This window comes from Crocodylus porosus, unplaced genomic scaffold, assembly GCF_001723895.1.
Source record: "Crocodylus porosus isolate Cpor-Errol unplaced genomic scaffold, CroPor_comp1, whole genome shotgun sequence".
NCBI classification, from domain to species: domain Eukaryota; kingdom Metazoa; phylum Chordata; order Crocodylia; family Crocodylidae; genus Crocodylus; species Crocodylus porosus.
The window spans coordinates 61,433,295-61,450,539 of NW_017728949.1; the positions used below are offsets into that span (position 1 = coordinate 61,433,295).

The following is a 17,245-nucleotide window of genomic DNA, read 5'->3' on the forward strand; positions in this document are numbered from 1 at the left end:
ACATTTACCCAAAGAATTTTGTCTGCCTGTGTCCTTAGACCAACACAGCTATAACCAACACCCATGAGAAATGAGGAACCTTCTTTTTTTTCATGTGCAGATTGGGGCACAAAGCAGTAAGTGATGGGTTCAGCGACTCAGTTTTACACCCATGGATCTGGTTGTAGGTGGAGATTATCACCACAAAGAAGAAGTCAAATACCCCCTCTTGAAAAGGGTACTAAAAGTATTTACATGCTTGATTTCTTGTGTATTAAACCTCTCAGGACTCTGGACCAGGAAGTCTTGTTGTTTTTTTAAATCGGTGTCAGGGGATGGGGCGCGACACCGGAGGTGGATCCCCGACTCCCCTAGACAGCCCCTGGAGAGGAGGGTTACTCCGTCGTCTGTCCCCGCTTCCCCGGTCTCGCCTGCCATGACTTTGATGTGAAAAAAGGGGGGTTCACCCGTGCGGGGAAGCTGAAGGTCCAGATATGGACTCGCACCTCCAAGGTCCAGGGGTCCTGAGGGCTCCTCCTCCCCTACACCCTCGCCCGGGCCTCCGGGTTTTAGCCTCCGTCAGGAGGGCTCCCTTGTTCGTGTACCAGTCCTGCAGTGGGGTACCGCCCTCACACTGTAGGACCCCTTTAAGAGTCCTTACGGTACCTGGCCCGGCCAGGTGCCGCTAGCTCCGACGGGTCTGGGGTATCCGTACCCCTACTGATAGTCTTTCGAGACCCGGGGGTGGGGGTGCGAGGCTTACCTCCCTGCCCGCGGGTCTTCTTCCACGGCCAAACTGCCCGCAGCCGCCGGAGAAGGGTCCCTCCAGCAGAACCTCCCGTTCCGGTCTCCTCCGGCATGGCTGCCGCCGGCCCCCTTGTTACCGGTTCGTTATCTCGAGTCGCCGCCTCTGGCTCCACTGCTCCCGGCTCCACTGGTTCCTCCGGTGCAGTTCTGGGCTCCGCCGCTCCCCGCTGCACCGCCGCCGGCTCCTGCCGTGCGGCTCCCGGCTTCGCTGCCGGCTCCGACGCCGCCGGCTCCTGCCGCGTGGCTCCTAGCTCCGCGGCTCCCGGCTTCACTGCCGCCGGCTCCGGCCACATGGCTCCCGGCTCCGCCGCTCCCGGTGCAGGCTCTGGCTGGAGCCTCCGTCCTCCTCTGCTTGGGGTAGGTGGGCTCCTTTTATTCTCCCGGACCGGTCCCGGTCCGGCCCGGTCCGAGTTCCGGGTAAACACCCGCCCTCGGCCACACTTCCGGGTCGGCACCCGGAAGCCGGGCGGAACTCCGGCGTTCCCCGTCCGGACTTGGCCCCCTGGGGCCTCGACCCCTTCACAATCGGATATATAGCAGCAGGATTGAGTTGCTGTAGAATAGTTATCATTACTATACCACATGTATTTGTGTATGCTCACTATGATAAATGGTGAACTCACATGATAAACAACACAGGTATGAGCTCATATATGCTAAAATTAAAATATTACTTCCTTGCAACTGCTCCAGCTGCACTCTGAGTCCTCTCTACCAGGATTTAAACACCTGAGTGACTTCAAATGAGTATCAGTTTATTTCAAAAAACAAACCCAGCTTCCAGATAAAATGTTTCCTCTGACCTCGAGGCCCAGGACAGCTGAGATGAAGGTGTCAGCTATAGATGAAAATGTCACAGTTGTGGGTCAGGTACCCTACAACTTGGCAAAGTTAAGAGACACAAGGATTATTGGTTCAAGAGAAATTATTCCATTGGGTTCAGTTTCATGGAATGAAGCCTGTAGAGTAGAGGAGCCTTGGATAATAGTCTTTAAAAGGGTGCCATCGTTAGATCTCGGTCTCAAGAAGGTAGCTAAACCACCAGTTCTTTTTTGGGGGGCATCTCAAGAGAGCAGCCACATAACTTTATTCAGCAGGGGGCACCCAGAGCAGCAGTGAATGGATGAGGCATGTTTTCATGGCTCTCTTGCAGTCTCCAGTGCACTGTAGACATGTCCAGAGTGCTCTAATTTTGGATGCATAGTGAGAGCGAACCCGGTCCTGCAAGGTACTAGCAACTCCTTGAGTGGATCATTACTGTCAACATCATTAGCTTCATTGGAGTACCTTATAGAATGAGGCCCAAATCACTTGGGTTTACAGTGATTTTTTTTTTTTTTTTTTTTAACTTCCTTCCCCCATCCCCTCACCCCCCTTGTGTTTCTGGCCTATCCATAAGCAACCAGGCAGGTGTGGTAAAAAGCCCATATTGGCACTTGTTTGTCAAGACCTTTGTAATTCGTTGTGAGCAACAGAAATGTGGGTAAATGAAGAAACACACTCAATTTTTCCAACAAGACTAGTAGAAACAGGATGATGCATTTATTCTTAGGCCAGGGTCCTGGCAGAGCACTTGCAATTACTCTGGTGTTTGTTATTTGCCAAAGGATGTCCCTGTTCTTCAAAACAGAACTTCCATGGGAGAAAGTTTTATCTCCCGAGTCAGGACACCCCAGTCATTGCAGAGGTCCCTGGAGCACGTCCTCTTGGCAAAAATCAGCCCCAGCTTCACGTGTGCAATATTCTGCATATGTTCCCTTATTGAAATCCCTGCTGATGGTGCACGGGAACCCAACTGCAATCCTGACTGCAGGTGGGGAGAGTTGGAGCTTACTCTAAGATGGCTCAGAAAACAGGGGAATTTTGAACTCCAATACTTTCTTTGCTTCAAGTCACTAAAGGGGGGGAAGCAAGAAAATTAAGTGTTGTAATGGATGCCAGCCAGAACCTATGCCTGGGAAGGTGTCAGCAATCTAAGAGTTAACCAGTGGGCGGCTTTGAATTTCATGCTGCAAGTTGGTAAAGTCCATAGGAAAGAAAGGAAAGTGGAGGCACGGCTAGTTAAACTTTGACGTAGAAAACTATTAACTGGGAGTGAATTCCTGTCTAGCAGAGATATAGGATTGCCAGTGCATTTGCACCGTAGAAGACGGTGCTGTTGCCTTCTTCCGCCTTTAACTTTTTCAATATTTCTTTTCCTCCCCTGCTTCACCTGGCAGCTGTCTGGAGGCTGTGAACTCACCGTGGTGCTACAAGACTTCACTGCCAGCCATAGCAGCGAGCTGAGCATCCAAGTGGGACAGACCGTGGAGTTACTAGAGAGACCGAGTGAAAGGCCGGGCTGGTGTTTGGTACGGACGACGGAGCGGAGCCCGCCGCAGGAAGGTCTCGTCCCCAGCAGCACTCTCTGCATCTCCCACTCCCGGAGCAGCGTGGAGATGGACTGCTTCTTCCCTTCAGGAAAAGGTAGGCTGAAATTGGGAGGATTGCGCCCCCGGATGACATTAAGCAGAGGTCACTCAGTCTTCATCTTGGCAGCCAATATCAATTGTAATATACCTGTGCTAAGGAACGGGTGTGTATACATCACATTTTGGTCCTTAAGGTGTTCTGACACAAGTTTCTTGTAAATCACCGTAGCTTCACCAAACTTCCTTAAGTCACTGTTTTTCTGTGCATTTATCTCTTGCCTGTGCAGAGATGGCTTTTAGTGTGAGAAACTGGTAGAAAAAAGTATATATTAGCCCTTTCTATACAGCTAGGAAAATCTGTCTTCTGAATAGCTCATGGGACCACTTTATAATACCTAATAGTCTACAGGGAGTGAAAGTCAAGATTAGGAGTATTACATTAGGTATTGCATTATGGTACACTATTAGGTATTGCATTACAGTGCACTGCAGCATCCAGCAAGCAAATTTTCTTTCTTTTATATTCCTGCCTGTTGATCTCTCTGTGGATAGCTGCGCATGAACCCATGTTTCATGGGTGCGCTGCTCAGAAATTTCTAGGCGAGTCGTGGCGATGCCAAGTTTGGCTCTAGAAATATCGGATTATTACTTGTCTCAAGCTGAAGCTCCGTCAGCCCCGCAGATTTCCCGCAATGTGACAATTTAACAGTCCCCCAGGGAAAAATGGTGAGTCACATACAGTTTCTTGAAAAAGGATGATCAGAGTACAGGAATTGTCATGTGAAAGTAGACGTTTGAAGTTCAACTTGATCTTGCCTCTAGAAATGGCTTATACCTATGCCTTAGGAGGAAGTTGAAATGACAGTTCATTCAGGGGTGCACTTAGGTGGGAGAGGTTCCTTCGTAACCATTTACCTTGTGAAACCAAGGGACAGAGGCTGTCCTCATAACTTTTGCACAGTTAATTTTAATACAGAGTGATATTCCTTTTGATATAAATGCCCACTATTTAAAGGTGATAGTGTTATTTTAGATCATGTCCAAACTCTGTCTAGTTTAGCATGGTACTCTCACTAGCAGGCACTGCACAACATAGCTTATATGCTGGAAAAATCAAGCATGCCTGCAAAGTGGCAGATTATTTGGGCCTGTGGTTCCCTGGTCAATATAGTAGTCAGGCCCCTTTTCAGCAGACCACTGAGTGGGAGGAGAGACTTCCATCATACAAGGTCACCTAAGGAAGTGAGGAAGAAGAGGCTTCTTTCATGCTATGCCTGACTCCTAACACACCAGCCTGCCCTGGCTGTTCTGATTTAAATGTTTTCCTTAAGAAACAAAATTTGATTTTTTTTCATGTTTTAGCAGCACAACCTTGGAGTTATTCTGTTTGTTGTAGGGTCATAGGACAATAGGGTTGGAAGGGACATTACAAGTTCATCTAGTGCTGCCCCCTGCTCAAAGCAGGATCATCCCTGACTAAATCTTTCCAGCCAAGTGTCTAACCTACTCTTGAAAATTTTCAAGTACAGGCAGGCCTCAGATTTATGACACAGTTGGTTCCTGAAAACCTTGTCTCAGGTCAAAACATCATAACTCAGAACTGATTTTTCCCATGGGAAACAATGTTATAAATGTGGGATTCGTTCCTGAACCCAGGCCCGATACTGTATTTTCACCAAAAATAACCCAGAATTTTGTACTCGATCAATTATAGATGAGTAATATAACTACACTAATGCATTCATATTGTAAATAGCAATCATATTGATTTGGAAGGATTTCTTTGAGGTGACTTTGGACTTTTTGAAGGGCTCTTGGCTGGAGTCTTCTCAGGGGTCCTGGCTGCAGGTTTTTCTGGAGTCTTGTCTGCTTTCTTAAAGAAAGTGTCCAAGGAAGTTTGGACAGATGTTCTCCAGGGAGATGGATGATGCAGTGAACTTGTTTGCTGGCATGGCGTGGCATCGGATCAAGCGTTGTCGAGTCGAAACCGATGCCAGACAGTCGAAACAGGGTGTCAATTTATAAACGTCATAAGTGCTGTTCATTGTAACTCAAAACGTCTTAAGTTGGGGGCTACCTGTATGGGTGTGCCGCAGCATCTCTAGGTATCTTGTTCCAATGCCTGACCAACCTCATGATCAGAAAGTTCCTGCCCTGCTGCAGCTGAAGGCTGTTGCTCCTAGCCCTGTCCCCTACAGCCACAGAGGAGAGCCCATCTCCACCTTCCCTGTAATCAGCCTTTGACAACTAGGTCTTTGACAACTTATCAAATCTCGCCTCAGACTTCTCTTCTCCAGGCTAAATAACCCTAGCTGTTTCAGCCTCTGAGGCCCCTAATCACTTTTGTTGCCCCACACTGGACTCTTTCCAATCTGTCTATACCTTTCTTAGAAGTGTGTGGCCCAAAACTGAACACGGTACTCCAGGTGAGGCCTCACCAGTGCTGAATGAAGCAGAAGAATCGCATCCCTTGATTTGCAAGAGACACTCTTTGTACTACAACGCAAGATGCTGTTGGCTTTTTCTGGAACAAAAGTACACTCTTGGCTCCTATTCAGCTGCCAGTCTATCATAACCCCCAGGTCCTTCTCTGCAGTGCTACAACTATGCCAGATTCCCCAGTCTGTAGTTGTGAATGCAGTTATTCCTTCCCATGTGCAGGACTTTGCCCACATCTTTGTTGAATCTAATCTGATGGGCTACAAGCCATTTATCCAGTCTGTTCAGGTCATTCTGGATCCTAGCCCTGCCCTCCAAAGTGTCCATAATTTCACCCAACTTGGTGTCATCTGCAAACTTGCTAAGTGTGCACTTGATCCCTTCATCCAAATTATTAATGAAGATGATTACCAGACCACCGGCAGACACTTGGAGAACCTTACTTGATGCCACCTCCCAACTAGACATTGAGCCATTGAGGAGCAGTTGCCGAGAAGGATGATCCAACTAGTTATGTATCCACCTTACAGTACGTTCATCTAGTCTCTCTCTTTAGCTTCTTAATGAAGATGTCATGGGATACAATGTCAAAAGCCTTGCTAAAGTCAGTATCTTGTATTTTGGGGGTGTTGGTTGTAGCCGTGTTGGTCTAAGGACATAGGCAGACAAGGCTCTTTGGGTAAATGTGATTATCTTTTATTAGACCAACTAAATAGTTGGAAAATTTGTTCTTTGCAAGCTTTGGGGCAAAATACCTTTCTTCAGGCATAGATAAGGAGTCTCCCTATGCTTAAAGAAAAGTGTTTGTGCCCAAAACTTTGCAGAGAACAATTTTTACTATTTAGTTGGTCTAATGAAAGATATCACATTTACCCAAAGAGCCTTGTGTGGCTAAAGTCAAGGCATGTCATGTCCATTGCACAGGCCCAATTTGGGGGAGGGGGGCGGGGGGACAGAGCAAAGTGGCTAGTATTCACTTTGTGGCATTCAGCCAATTTGGGGAACAGCAATTTGATTCAATGATTTGAATCGCTGTTCCAAATCAATTCGTCCAAATCTGATTTTAAGAGAAAAAAAAAACAAACAAACAAGAAAACTCCCTGGACTAACCGGTTGCTGCCAGCAGGGGGTGATCCCTGCTGCTCCCGTGCCATGTGTGAAAATGGAAGAAAAAAGGCGTTAAATATTTCAGTCTTCTCTGCATCATGCGTGACCAGATTGGCTTTGGCCTTCCATAATGGACCTGTGGATTCTCTGCTCTTCTTACTTTTTACATAACTGTAGAATCCCTTTCTATTGCCTTCTTTGTCCCTTACCAGCTGCATCTCAAATTGTGCCTTGGACTTCCTAATTTTCTCCCTTCATCCCCATGAAATACTCCTATACTCTTCCCTGTACTATGACCAAGTTTCCACTTTTTTATAGGGTTCCTTATTGAGTTTCAGCTCCTTGAAGAGATTGCAGCCCAGTCAGACTGGTCTCATATTGCACTTACCATTTTTCTGTCTCATGAGAATAACTTGCTCCTGCACACTTAAGAAAGACTCTTTGAAGTTGAGACAGCTCTCCTGGACTCCTTTACCCCTCAGACTTGCCTCCCAAGAGATCTTGCCCACCAGGTCCCTGAGTTTTTCCTCATAGAAAACTTGGGGACCTGGGGCTCTTTGTTACCCTCGGGGACCTGGGGATCTTTTTTGCCCTTCTTCCATGACATCCCGCTGCCATCAACGGGAACGTTGAATAAAGGCAGAAGGAAATAAAAAAGCAATCAGAGTAAACTCCTGTTCTGGACTAAAGATTTTGAGCAATGTTTTTATTAAAGATGAGTTTGAACTAAAAAAGACCCATGTCAGATCACCCTCAAAATTGAAAGCAAGGGAATGGCAAGGAGGTCCTTTTGGATCCCATCCTTTCCACTGGTCTCTCTCAATTTTAGACCTTTCCTCATACTCCGTTTTTTAAATTGGGGCCAAGAGAGTCAGAAATCTATTTTGTTGTCAGTTCTACTGGTTGTAAAGATTTTTTAGCGTTCAAGGCCCCCAGGAGTCCTTCAGGGACTCTCTAAGTTGCCCAAGAAGCCCGGACTAAGTTTCACTTGTATTTTCTTCACTCTGACCACTGCTTCTCTAATATAGTTCATCAGCTGTTCTGCATCAGCTTTGCTTTGCTATAGAACATCCTTTTCTGTACATTCGTTAGAGGGTGCTGCTGATTATCACTGTAATAAATTTGCTTACTCCTATGTAGAGCTGAGGCAATTTATACTGGGGAACGGAGAGGAGAGAAATCAGTCTGGCCTCTGTAATAATACTTGTATTTTGAAGTGTATACTTGAAAAAGTGGACCAATTATTAATGAGAAAAAATGTTCCCTTTTTTCTGGTTTAATTTCTGTTGAGCAGCCTAGGTTTCTGTGTGGTACTTGCAGTCTATAAGAGAGTCTATCCAAAATGCCTAAATTTTATACCAAACTAGATGGGTACTTGTTAGCTTAATTCTGAATTGTCAGTGTTGTTTCAATACCTCAGCGAATCTCCAGCATTTTAAAGTTATGGTCCCTCGTTCACAATTACAGAATATCCATGTGGCTACTGTCGAGCGGGGATACTATACAGCCACAGTTCTCAGCAGCCTGACGCCTTGTGAGCCATGAGGAGGCTGATGATATTTTAAAAATCACCCAGCCTAGATTACCTGCTTCTCACCTGCCACGCCTGATGTTAATACAGTTTAGTTGCAAGGTGGATTGAAGGTTGAGCGATCATCCTCCGGACCCACCTGGGCCAATTCTTTCTGTGGAGGTCCTTCCTCCCTTCGCACCCCACCCTCATCTCAACCTGTTCTCAGCAGAGCAGATGCAATGGCAGTCACCTTGTGTTACTTCCATCACACCTGGGTCAGTAGGGCATATAGTTTCCAGAATCAGCCTTCAACATATGTTGGTCTTACTCAAACCAGGTCAGCTGGTTCTGGGTCAGTTCAGTGGCTCCTGTGGTCTTTCAGCAGGTAACGTCAGTCAACCTGGCCAACCTTCCTGCACTTCACTGAATAAATACAAAAAAGAGTCCAGTTATTTTAACAGCCCCTAATCAAAATCACTGGGTCCAATTAATTCTTCTATGGTCCTTTAGACCAGCATTTCTCAACCTGTGGCAAGAATATATGAAAGGGTTGTGAACAAACTTGGAGACCCTTTTGCCCCATACACACCCCGCCCTGCCCCACACACTGGGGGGTTGGAGCCGGGTGGTGGGGAGCAGTTTGGGAGTGAGGGGCACTGAGTTGGGACTGGCCATCGATGTTTACAAATGTGTCCTAGTACAAAAAATGGTGAGACCCACTAATTTAGACAAAATCAAAACCACGAAGTTATACTCAGACAGCCCCCCCATGATTTAACAGTGCAGTCCAAATTCATTTTTAGGTATTTCCTAAGAAAAATGGATCAGTGCTACAATGCATCCCTGGTGGTTTTCTTGTATGAATCAATTGAGTTGGACAGCTTGGCCAGCAACTCTTCAAATCAAGCAGTTAAACCCCCCAAAAACTGATATAGTCCTTTAGCTCCCAGCCCATTCCTCTGGTGAAATCTGAGCCTCAAAGCTAGCTCCTGGGCAGTTCCTTACAAGAATCAACTAAGACAGTCGGCTTCTCCGGCATCACTTTGGATTAACCTCCTTCCTAACAGTCTGTTGAATAGACGTCCATCAAGTCAAACAAAACATCCCTGCTCGATCACGGTCAGGTCCTTTCACTCTGCTCCTTCCCCTCTGGCTACCTGGTCTGGAGAATGTCCCCCAGGGCCATCTGTTGCCACCGCTTCTCCCAGACAACGGTGTGGGATGCCAGGTGCTCCTCTGAGCTCCCAGACTTGAGCTTTCTCGCTTCCCCAGTCCCAGCATTATTCTCCGCAGTTTTGCTACATGACACAGCTCTGCACTGTTTCTCCACACCTCTTCTCCCCCTTCTGGTCGCCCTGGACCACTGCATATCTCACTGGCCCTTTGGCGAGCTCCAATCTGGAAGGAGCAGGAACTCGCAAAATGGGGCTCTCATCTTCCCCTCAATGCTGCTGCTGCTACCATCCCTGCAGGAGAGGGTGAGCAACCTCCAGCCCCTTTTACTTCCTTCACAGCTACTATAGCAACCAATTGTACAGGAAAAAAAATGATAGCCAATCTATTTGTTGCTATCTGTAATAGGTTTAAGCATCTGGAAACAAAGAGGAAAGTCAGTACCAGAAATGGAGCCAACTCTTTATGGGCCTTCAATGGACAATGCACCACAACTGGACAAACTGATTAGAGAACAGATAGACGATTTTACTGTACCTAAAGGAAAATCCAGTCAAGCATCATTGGTATGAAAATGCAACTGCATATTATTACTGAAGTAATTTCTGGGCTTTTTAAGCCAACAGACCACTGACAGCTCTCACAATTTCTCCTGGCACTGGCACTGGCACTCCAGTCCTCAGACTTTTATCTGAAAGCAGCATAAAGGCAGGAGGTGTGCCACATAGTCGTGCCATTTTGAACAGGGGCCTGGTGCAGTCTATGGGCCAGCCACAGACCAGTTAGCCATGTGGACTACAGATTGGGAATCACTGCGTTCTTGGATTTACATTAAAGAGGAGCAGAAAAATTCTAAAATATTATAAGCAAATGAAAAGGGACTTAGACTGGGGCTTGAGAAACCTGGGGAATCAACCCAGGCTTGCTACTTGGCTTAAACTTTTAATTTTTCTGGTTCCCCTTACCCTTTGGTCTCTTACTATGTGTACAGAACCTGCCATGATGGTGCCCCGTAGATGGACAGGTGGAGGCTTTCAGATTGAGACTACTTATGCTTCGCAGTTAGCTTGGGTGCTTGGGTTCAGGATCCATTTTTTCCAAGTCTCCAAAGTTTGGGGCAGAGTTTGGACAAATTATTCAATTTCTGGCCTATCTAGCAATTGCAACACAAACATATATGTTGGCCTATCAGACACCAACATCACCCACACCTTAGCCACCTGTTCTGAATACATAGCCTACATAGTCCACTGGAGCAGTAGGATAGCTGTTGAAGTCTTGGAGTTAACAGGATGTATGATTCATTGCCTTTACAGACCATATAATTTCAAGGACAGAAAGTCCCTGCACTTAAAACCTAGTGTCTTTTAGCAGTAAATTGACCATCTGTGACATAAATTAGCAGTCTTCTGTCAAGTATTAAAAAGTAATTGCATCCTCTTGGTGGGAAATGGCAGATAATTTTATTATGCTCCTCATATTTTGTACCGTTTTTATATAAATCACATTGTGTGTGGAGTCAAGTTGCTGGCTAATGTCCTTTAAAAATGGAAAGCTTCAAAATATTATTTTCATCATCCATCAACTGGGAGAAAGAAAGTAGTTTCTGGATTTGGTGAATTTCCTAGGATGTTTTGTCTAGTGTCAGTACAAGTGATCACATAATAATAAGCATTATTTTTAATAACCCTCCAGCTTCACTGAAGGCCGTTGCAAATGTAAAAACAAGCTGATAAATGAGGATGCACTCAGGCAGCCTCTGACCCGTACCAGCTGCCAAGGAGTGACTTGGATTCCGGTTGTGCTGTGTCTGGAATCTGTATTATGGTTGCGTTATTTCTTTGAAGATGATAATAAAGGTAATACCAAAAAGCTAGCAGAAAGGAAATGGGAGGGGCCACATAGCATGGAGCAGATAACTAAAAAATCCCCAAGAGTTTTGCCCAGTTTCTCTACAGACTTCTGTTGCTGTTGGTCAGTAGATCTAGATCAGGGCTGTCAAGTTAGCCCATCCTTGTGGACCACATCCAGATCATGTGGCTCACCACGGCTAGGATCAGGACCCAGCAGCACATGAGCCCCTCTCCTGCATGCCCTACCCCCAAATTCCCAGCCCCACTAATACACCGTCAGCCTTTACTTGCCCTCTCACTCCCGCTTGCTTACTTTTTGCAGGTGCACCATGCACTCTGACTAGACAGCATAGACTCCCCATGCAGGCTGGATGTTCTTTATTTCTAATATTCCAGCGGTGCTTGAAATTTTGAAATGATCCCTTTGTAAAGAGGTGCATAGTTTCCAAGGTTAACTCTCTACCAGAAATGTGTGGTGACCTTGTGTTAAAGGAACTGTCCCCACAGCTTTTGGTACTATACTTAAAAATTCCTGGGCTTTCCCACTCCAAATAGCATCCCCAGGAAGAAAGACAAATATTACCCACTAAGACTGAAATTCTATTTGTACTATCCCACATGACACGTCACAGGAAACCAGTTGTTTTTATTGCTGTCTGTTTTGCTCTACATTGGAGCTCTAAGGTATTAAACTGTAACTGTTGAATTGGAGGAAAAAGCTGTGTGGCTGGAAAAGTAACTTAGTACCCCAGCAAAAACACACTGAACACAATAGGGCAAACTCATTGTGACAGGAGTCCCGTTTTTGGAGTCTCTCCGCACGTGCAACTCCGGACTCCTGCAATGGGCCCACCGCCCGCCTATTCTCGCCTGCCACGTCTTGATCTTGTTTATAAGTGAAGAATGATGAAACTTAGCGGGAGGCTGCCCATTTGTACGCGCCCCAATGGCAGGGGGCGCTGTCTGCGGCTCCTTTTCCTCCCCTGCACCGCAGCCCAAGCCTCGCAGACGGTACTGGAATGCTCTCACTAGGGCCATGGTACTAGGTCCTGGCCCTTTGCTTGCCCTCAGGGCTCTTTGACACCCCTTCTCACTCCCAGGGTCCCTCACTGCCCCCTCACTCTGCTCCTCACTGCCCTCAGCGCCGGGGCTCTTCGCTGCCCCCTAACTCAGGGGCTGGGCCCTCTCTGGCACCATTGGCTGTGCCCTCTGGGCACCAGGACCCCCCCAGATTACTGGGGAGCTCCCGTGAGGCCTCCTCACACCCCTACAGCCTCACCCAGTCCTCCGGTCTAACCATAAGCAAACAAAGGAATCAGCCCGCCGGCTACAACATAACCCAAAAACCTACTGGCTTATAACCCAAGCTCATAAACCCCGCTCCGCTCCACGTGAGCTCTACCTTACCTCCATCAGAGTTCCCTTGCCCCTGCATCATTGCAGCCCATCCGAGTAGTCAGGCTCCAGCCATTGCCCCGGGCTGCTCAGTTCGCCCACAGAGCTCCTGCTCGTGTGGCTGCCGGAGGGGAACTGAACTCCTGGCCTTCTGCCTGGGCTTAAGAAGGGCTAAGCTCCGCCCCTTCCTGGCTCCAGGCTTCCCCGGTCACCCTAGCAACCCACACTGGCACAGTCTTAGAGACTGGCAGTTGTGCTTCCCCTTTTCCACTGCTAGGGGCCTCTCCTGAGCCTTTTCTCCTCTCAGTCGCAGGACACCTAAGAGCCCTGGGACACTTATCCATGGTGGCACTTGCTCACTTGCGACGGAGTGACTCCAAGGATTAGTTTAGCTAAGGCTGCATTTAGATGAAATACAATTCACTATGGAGTGAACTGGGGTCTTGTCAAGTTGCTTTGTGTTTTTAATGTAACACCAAAAATTGCAAATAATTTACAATTCTGGAATAACAATTTAGGATTTTCTCAGTAATTTTAAGCAACTCACTCTGGGAAGAAAGGAGTCCACCACAAAACCTAAAGAATTGTTTTGGATCTATGACGTAGCGTTCTGCACTGACTGATTAGATATCCATGCAACTTCTGTTAAACTCAGTGGAAGTTGTACTTTCAAGTGCAAAAGGTTTAACTCGGTGTCTTCCAAATTTTATATTTAGTTGCATACCAGCTATGGTGGGTCCAGGGGACACAGCAGTGTGGTTGCAACTCCCCTTCTGCCACCACTCCCACTGTCCCTGGCTGACCCAGGTGCAGGGGGAATGCCAGAGCCACTCCTGCCCTGTTCCAGCCATGGGCTGCGACTTTTCAGGGTGCCAAGCTCAGTAGGGGACTGCAGTAGCAGAGGGTGGTTTTCCTTTTCCTGCACCTGCTTCCTGCCTCCTCTGCCTCAGGTGTCTCCTGCTAGCCAAGGACAGGCGCTGGAAGAAGGAACACACCTGCTACTACCACAAGCACAGGGCCCCCAGAGCCACTCCTGCCCATCTGCATCCATGGGCAATTGTGCAAGGAGCCAGGCTCCACCGGGGACAGTGGCAGCAGTGTACATGTTCCTCCTTCCAGCCAAGGGGGGAAGGGTGGGTAGGGAGCAAGTGGGAGTAACCTGAGCACTGCCGTCATTGTCCCCAGCTGAACCTGGCACCCTGCACAGCTGCTCCCCGCAGTCCCCAGCTAGAGCGAGGCAGAAGAGGCTCTGAAGCTCCCCCTGCCTTCTGGGTCAGCTGGGGACAGTGGCTATGGCAGGCAAATGCATCTGCTCCCAGCCAAGCTTCCTGGCATCTTCCACTGCCCCAGGGTTTCCAGCCATGCCTTTCCCCCATGCCCTCTGAGGGGTGGTGTGCTGCACCCCCTTTAGTAAATCCCAGATCTGTCTGTGCACGCCAGTAATCCAAGTGCTCCATGTGTTTCACATGGCTAAATTAATTTGATGCTGAAATCTTTTGCATTTTCTGACTCTAAAGCTGACTCTGATGCTTACCAAAAGTGTCTTTTACACTGGTGCTGTCAGGAATCCCAGTAAAAGACCACGATGAGCCCTTAAAGGCCATGGCCCTGTGACTGTCTGTCTGGCATGGATTTCTGCCTCTTCAAGCCTGCAGAGTCTAGGAGCAAGAAACCCGGGGCAGAACATGCAACCACAAGGAATGCACAGCTGATAGGCGGTCACATGCCAGCACACTGGACGCTTTCTCTGAGTAAGGAGATTTGAAGGAGAAGGAAGGAATTAAGGCTGAGGCAAGAAGAGTGTTATCAATGAACAAAGGCGCTGATAGGCGATAAGAGTTTCTGAATGCCGTGGTCACTCCCTCGTGGAGGTGAAAGTTCTTTTAGCTTCTTATTGCGCAAAGCTGCAAGGGCAAGAGTGGCTCCTAATCGGGCACCTCGGCTTCTGTGCTCTTCCTCCCACACCCCCAGAAAAGCAATTTAAATAAATGCCCCTATCCTGACAGTCATGATGATTTCTTCCCACTTGATGGTTCATTAGTTTCATTTTGCATTTTCTGACGATTCTGAGTGTACGCTGCTTCCTTCGGCCCATCTTCAACTCCGACTGGACTGGGTATTAAATTACAGTTGACGTCAGCTTGTGTGGTTTCGCTGTTTTGGCTTAAATAATCTTTACTGCAAAACCTATCTAATGGTAATGATCCCTGATTCCCAAGGGAGCCCTTAGAGGACAATTCAGAAGTTGCAGTGTATTACAGGAAACCTTCAGCTGGCCTCATACAAAGGCTGAGAAATTGTTATGGTTTCTAGAAGTTTTAATTAAGGGCAGTCATTTAAACAGTTTATAAGGCTGTGGTCTTGAGAAGCCTTTTATTAGGTAACACAATCAATATAACTGGCATATAAACAGGGGTCACGGAGTTTCTATTGAACAAGCAATAAGCAGGCTCATGTTGTCAATATAAATATTCAGGATTTAAATAACATTTAATAAAACAAAACAACTTATGCTACTAATGGCTCTCCAGCCAGGAGTCTCAAACTTTAAAGTTCATAATACAGAGTATGCCTTGAGGGGTAGTTTCATAAATACTACAACTTGTCAGGTTCAATCAGATGGTAGGCCAAAAGGCATGGTGATGGTTGAGGAAGATGAAACCAACCATGTCTTACTTCACACATGCCTTTATTATTATCACTACTGCTGCTACCACCACCACCAAGTTCAGCTTTTAAAAGTTTGAGATGCCTGGGTTTTAAGGCAAGAAGGAACTCTGTTTCATTTAGTCTGATCTCCTACATAATGTAATGTCACACAGTCATCCCAAGACAAGGAGACACTGGTGCCATAGGAGTGCACAGGGTAATCACAGAGCACGTGCCACCTGCGGCCATGTGGCACAGGGAGCAGCCCCAGGGTGGGTGGCACACAGCCAAGGGGCATGGCATGAGGAGCAACCATAGTGGGGGGAGCACTTGCTGGCTGCGTGGCATGGGACACGGCCCTGGAGTGTGGCATAGGGTGTGCACTGGGGGCATGGTGTGCAGCCGCAGGGTGCCGCACAGGGAGCAGGTGGGGGGGGCGGGGTGTGCCACCCCACAATCGTGCTTCTGTGCCAGTTTCCCATGGTGCGCCCTGCAGCCACACCCCACACCCCCCAATATGCCCCGTGCCCATGTGCTGTAGCTGGCAAGCACTGCCCATGCACCCCCCAGGCCGGCTCCTCACAAGCCCATGCGCCTCCCCCCCCGACACACTCTGCACACCCCACGGCCACAGCCAGCGGGCACTCCATGCACAGGGGACGTGGCTTGCAGCCACAGGGTGCTGCTCAGGAGACACGCTGCACCCTGTAGCCACGAGCTGCTGCTAGTGGACACTCCCCACGCCTGCCACACCAGCTCCCTGTGCCACGTCCACCTCACACGCCTGGTGCTGAAGCTGGCAGGTGCTTCCATGCCATCTCCCTGTGTGGCACCGTGCAACCACACACCACACCCCTCCTCACGCCCACTGTGCCCTGATCTACCCTAAAAACAATCTCAGTCCTGAAAACTTTGGCCATCTATACACATGCTCCAGGGTGGGGGGGGCTCTGAGAACTGCTCTAATTAAAGCACCTGCAGTGTAATGTGCATTCAGCATCCCACACTTCAAAAAATGGTTGTGGGAGCACTTGAACAAAAGCTCATTTGACGAGCTTTAGTTCAAGTGCCCCTGCCGCCATTTTGAAGCATGGGGACATTGAATAGACATCTGGCATGTTATAGGTGCCCTTAATGTCTAAACAGATAAGCCAGACAAGTCTGGCAAATTCTGTGCTTATGGCTTCACTTTGTTCTTACATATTAAAAGCATATTAATATGGAGAAAAATTTTGTATAGCTACTTGGGACTTTATTGCACTATAACCTACTATTTTGACAGTGCTGTCCACTTGAAGCTATGAATGCCTTTTATGCCACCTGGTCTGTATGTCAGTACCGTGTCACCCAGTATGTGAGGTAGTGCTAAGCCACATATAAAAATTTGGGAAGCAACAGATGTCATTACTGCAAATCCAAAGCAGGAGCCTTCCCCCACTCCCAGCTCTAGTCCTCTACATGATTCCATGTTTTTAATGAGAAGTAAACTTGATGCATGATGTGGTAAAGAAGGAAAAGCAAATTGCTATTGATCTGCTGATTTTCTTCATTTAAAAAAAGTTACCTTTGTTCTAAGAGAGGAGGCCAATTAATTTCTTCAGTCCCTTTGCCTTCACTTCTTTTAGGCTAGGGACAGAAGTTGCACATAAACTGGTATAAGTGATTGGAAACCAGTTCAGATCTGTAACACAGCAGAAGTTCAATGCACATAAGCCACTTCCAAAGTAGCCAAGACCAGTTTAAGATAAACTTGGGTGGATATAGTATCAGACTTAACTGATTTAGGTTTAATTGGTTTATTAAACTTCTGTCCCAGATCCCCTCTAGATTCAAGTTACCTTGCAGTCCTCCAGCATCCCAGGATGCTTTGCACCTCCCCATACACACACACACACACACACACACACACACACACACAC

General features: G+C 47.5%; 1 protein-coding gene across 6 annotated transcripts in view; it reads left to right on the forward strand.

Annotated features, from left to right (window-relative positions):
• KALRN (kalirin, RhoGEF kinase) overlaps window positions 1–17,245 on the forward strand; it is a 750,361-nt gene that overhangs the window by 610,104 nt on the left and 123,012 nt on the right. For all 6 annotated transcript variants that reach the window (XM_019553787.1, XM_019553783.1, XM_019553780.1 and 3 more), the window contains exon 34: window positions 3,006–3,252. In XM_019553787.1, coding sequence (XP_019409332.1) covers window positions 3,006–3,252 — 247 coding nt within the window. The remainder of the gene's footprint in view (window positions 1–3,005; window positions 3,253–17,245) is intronic.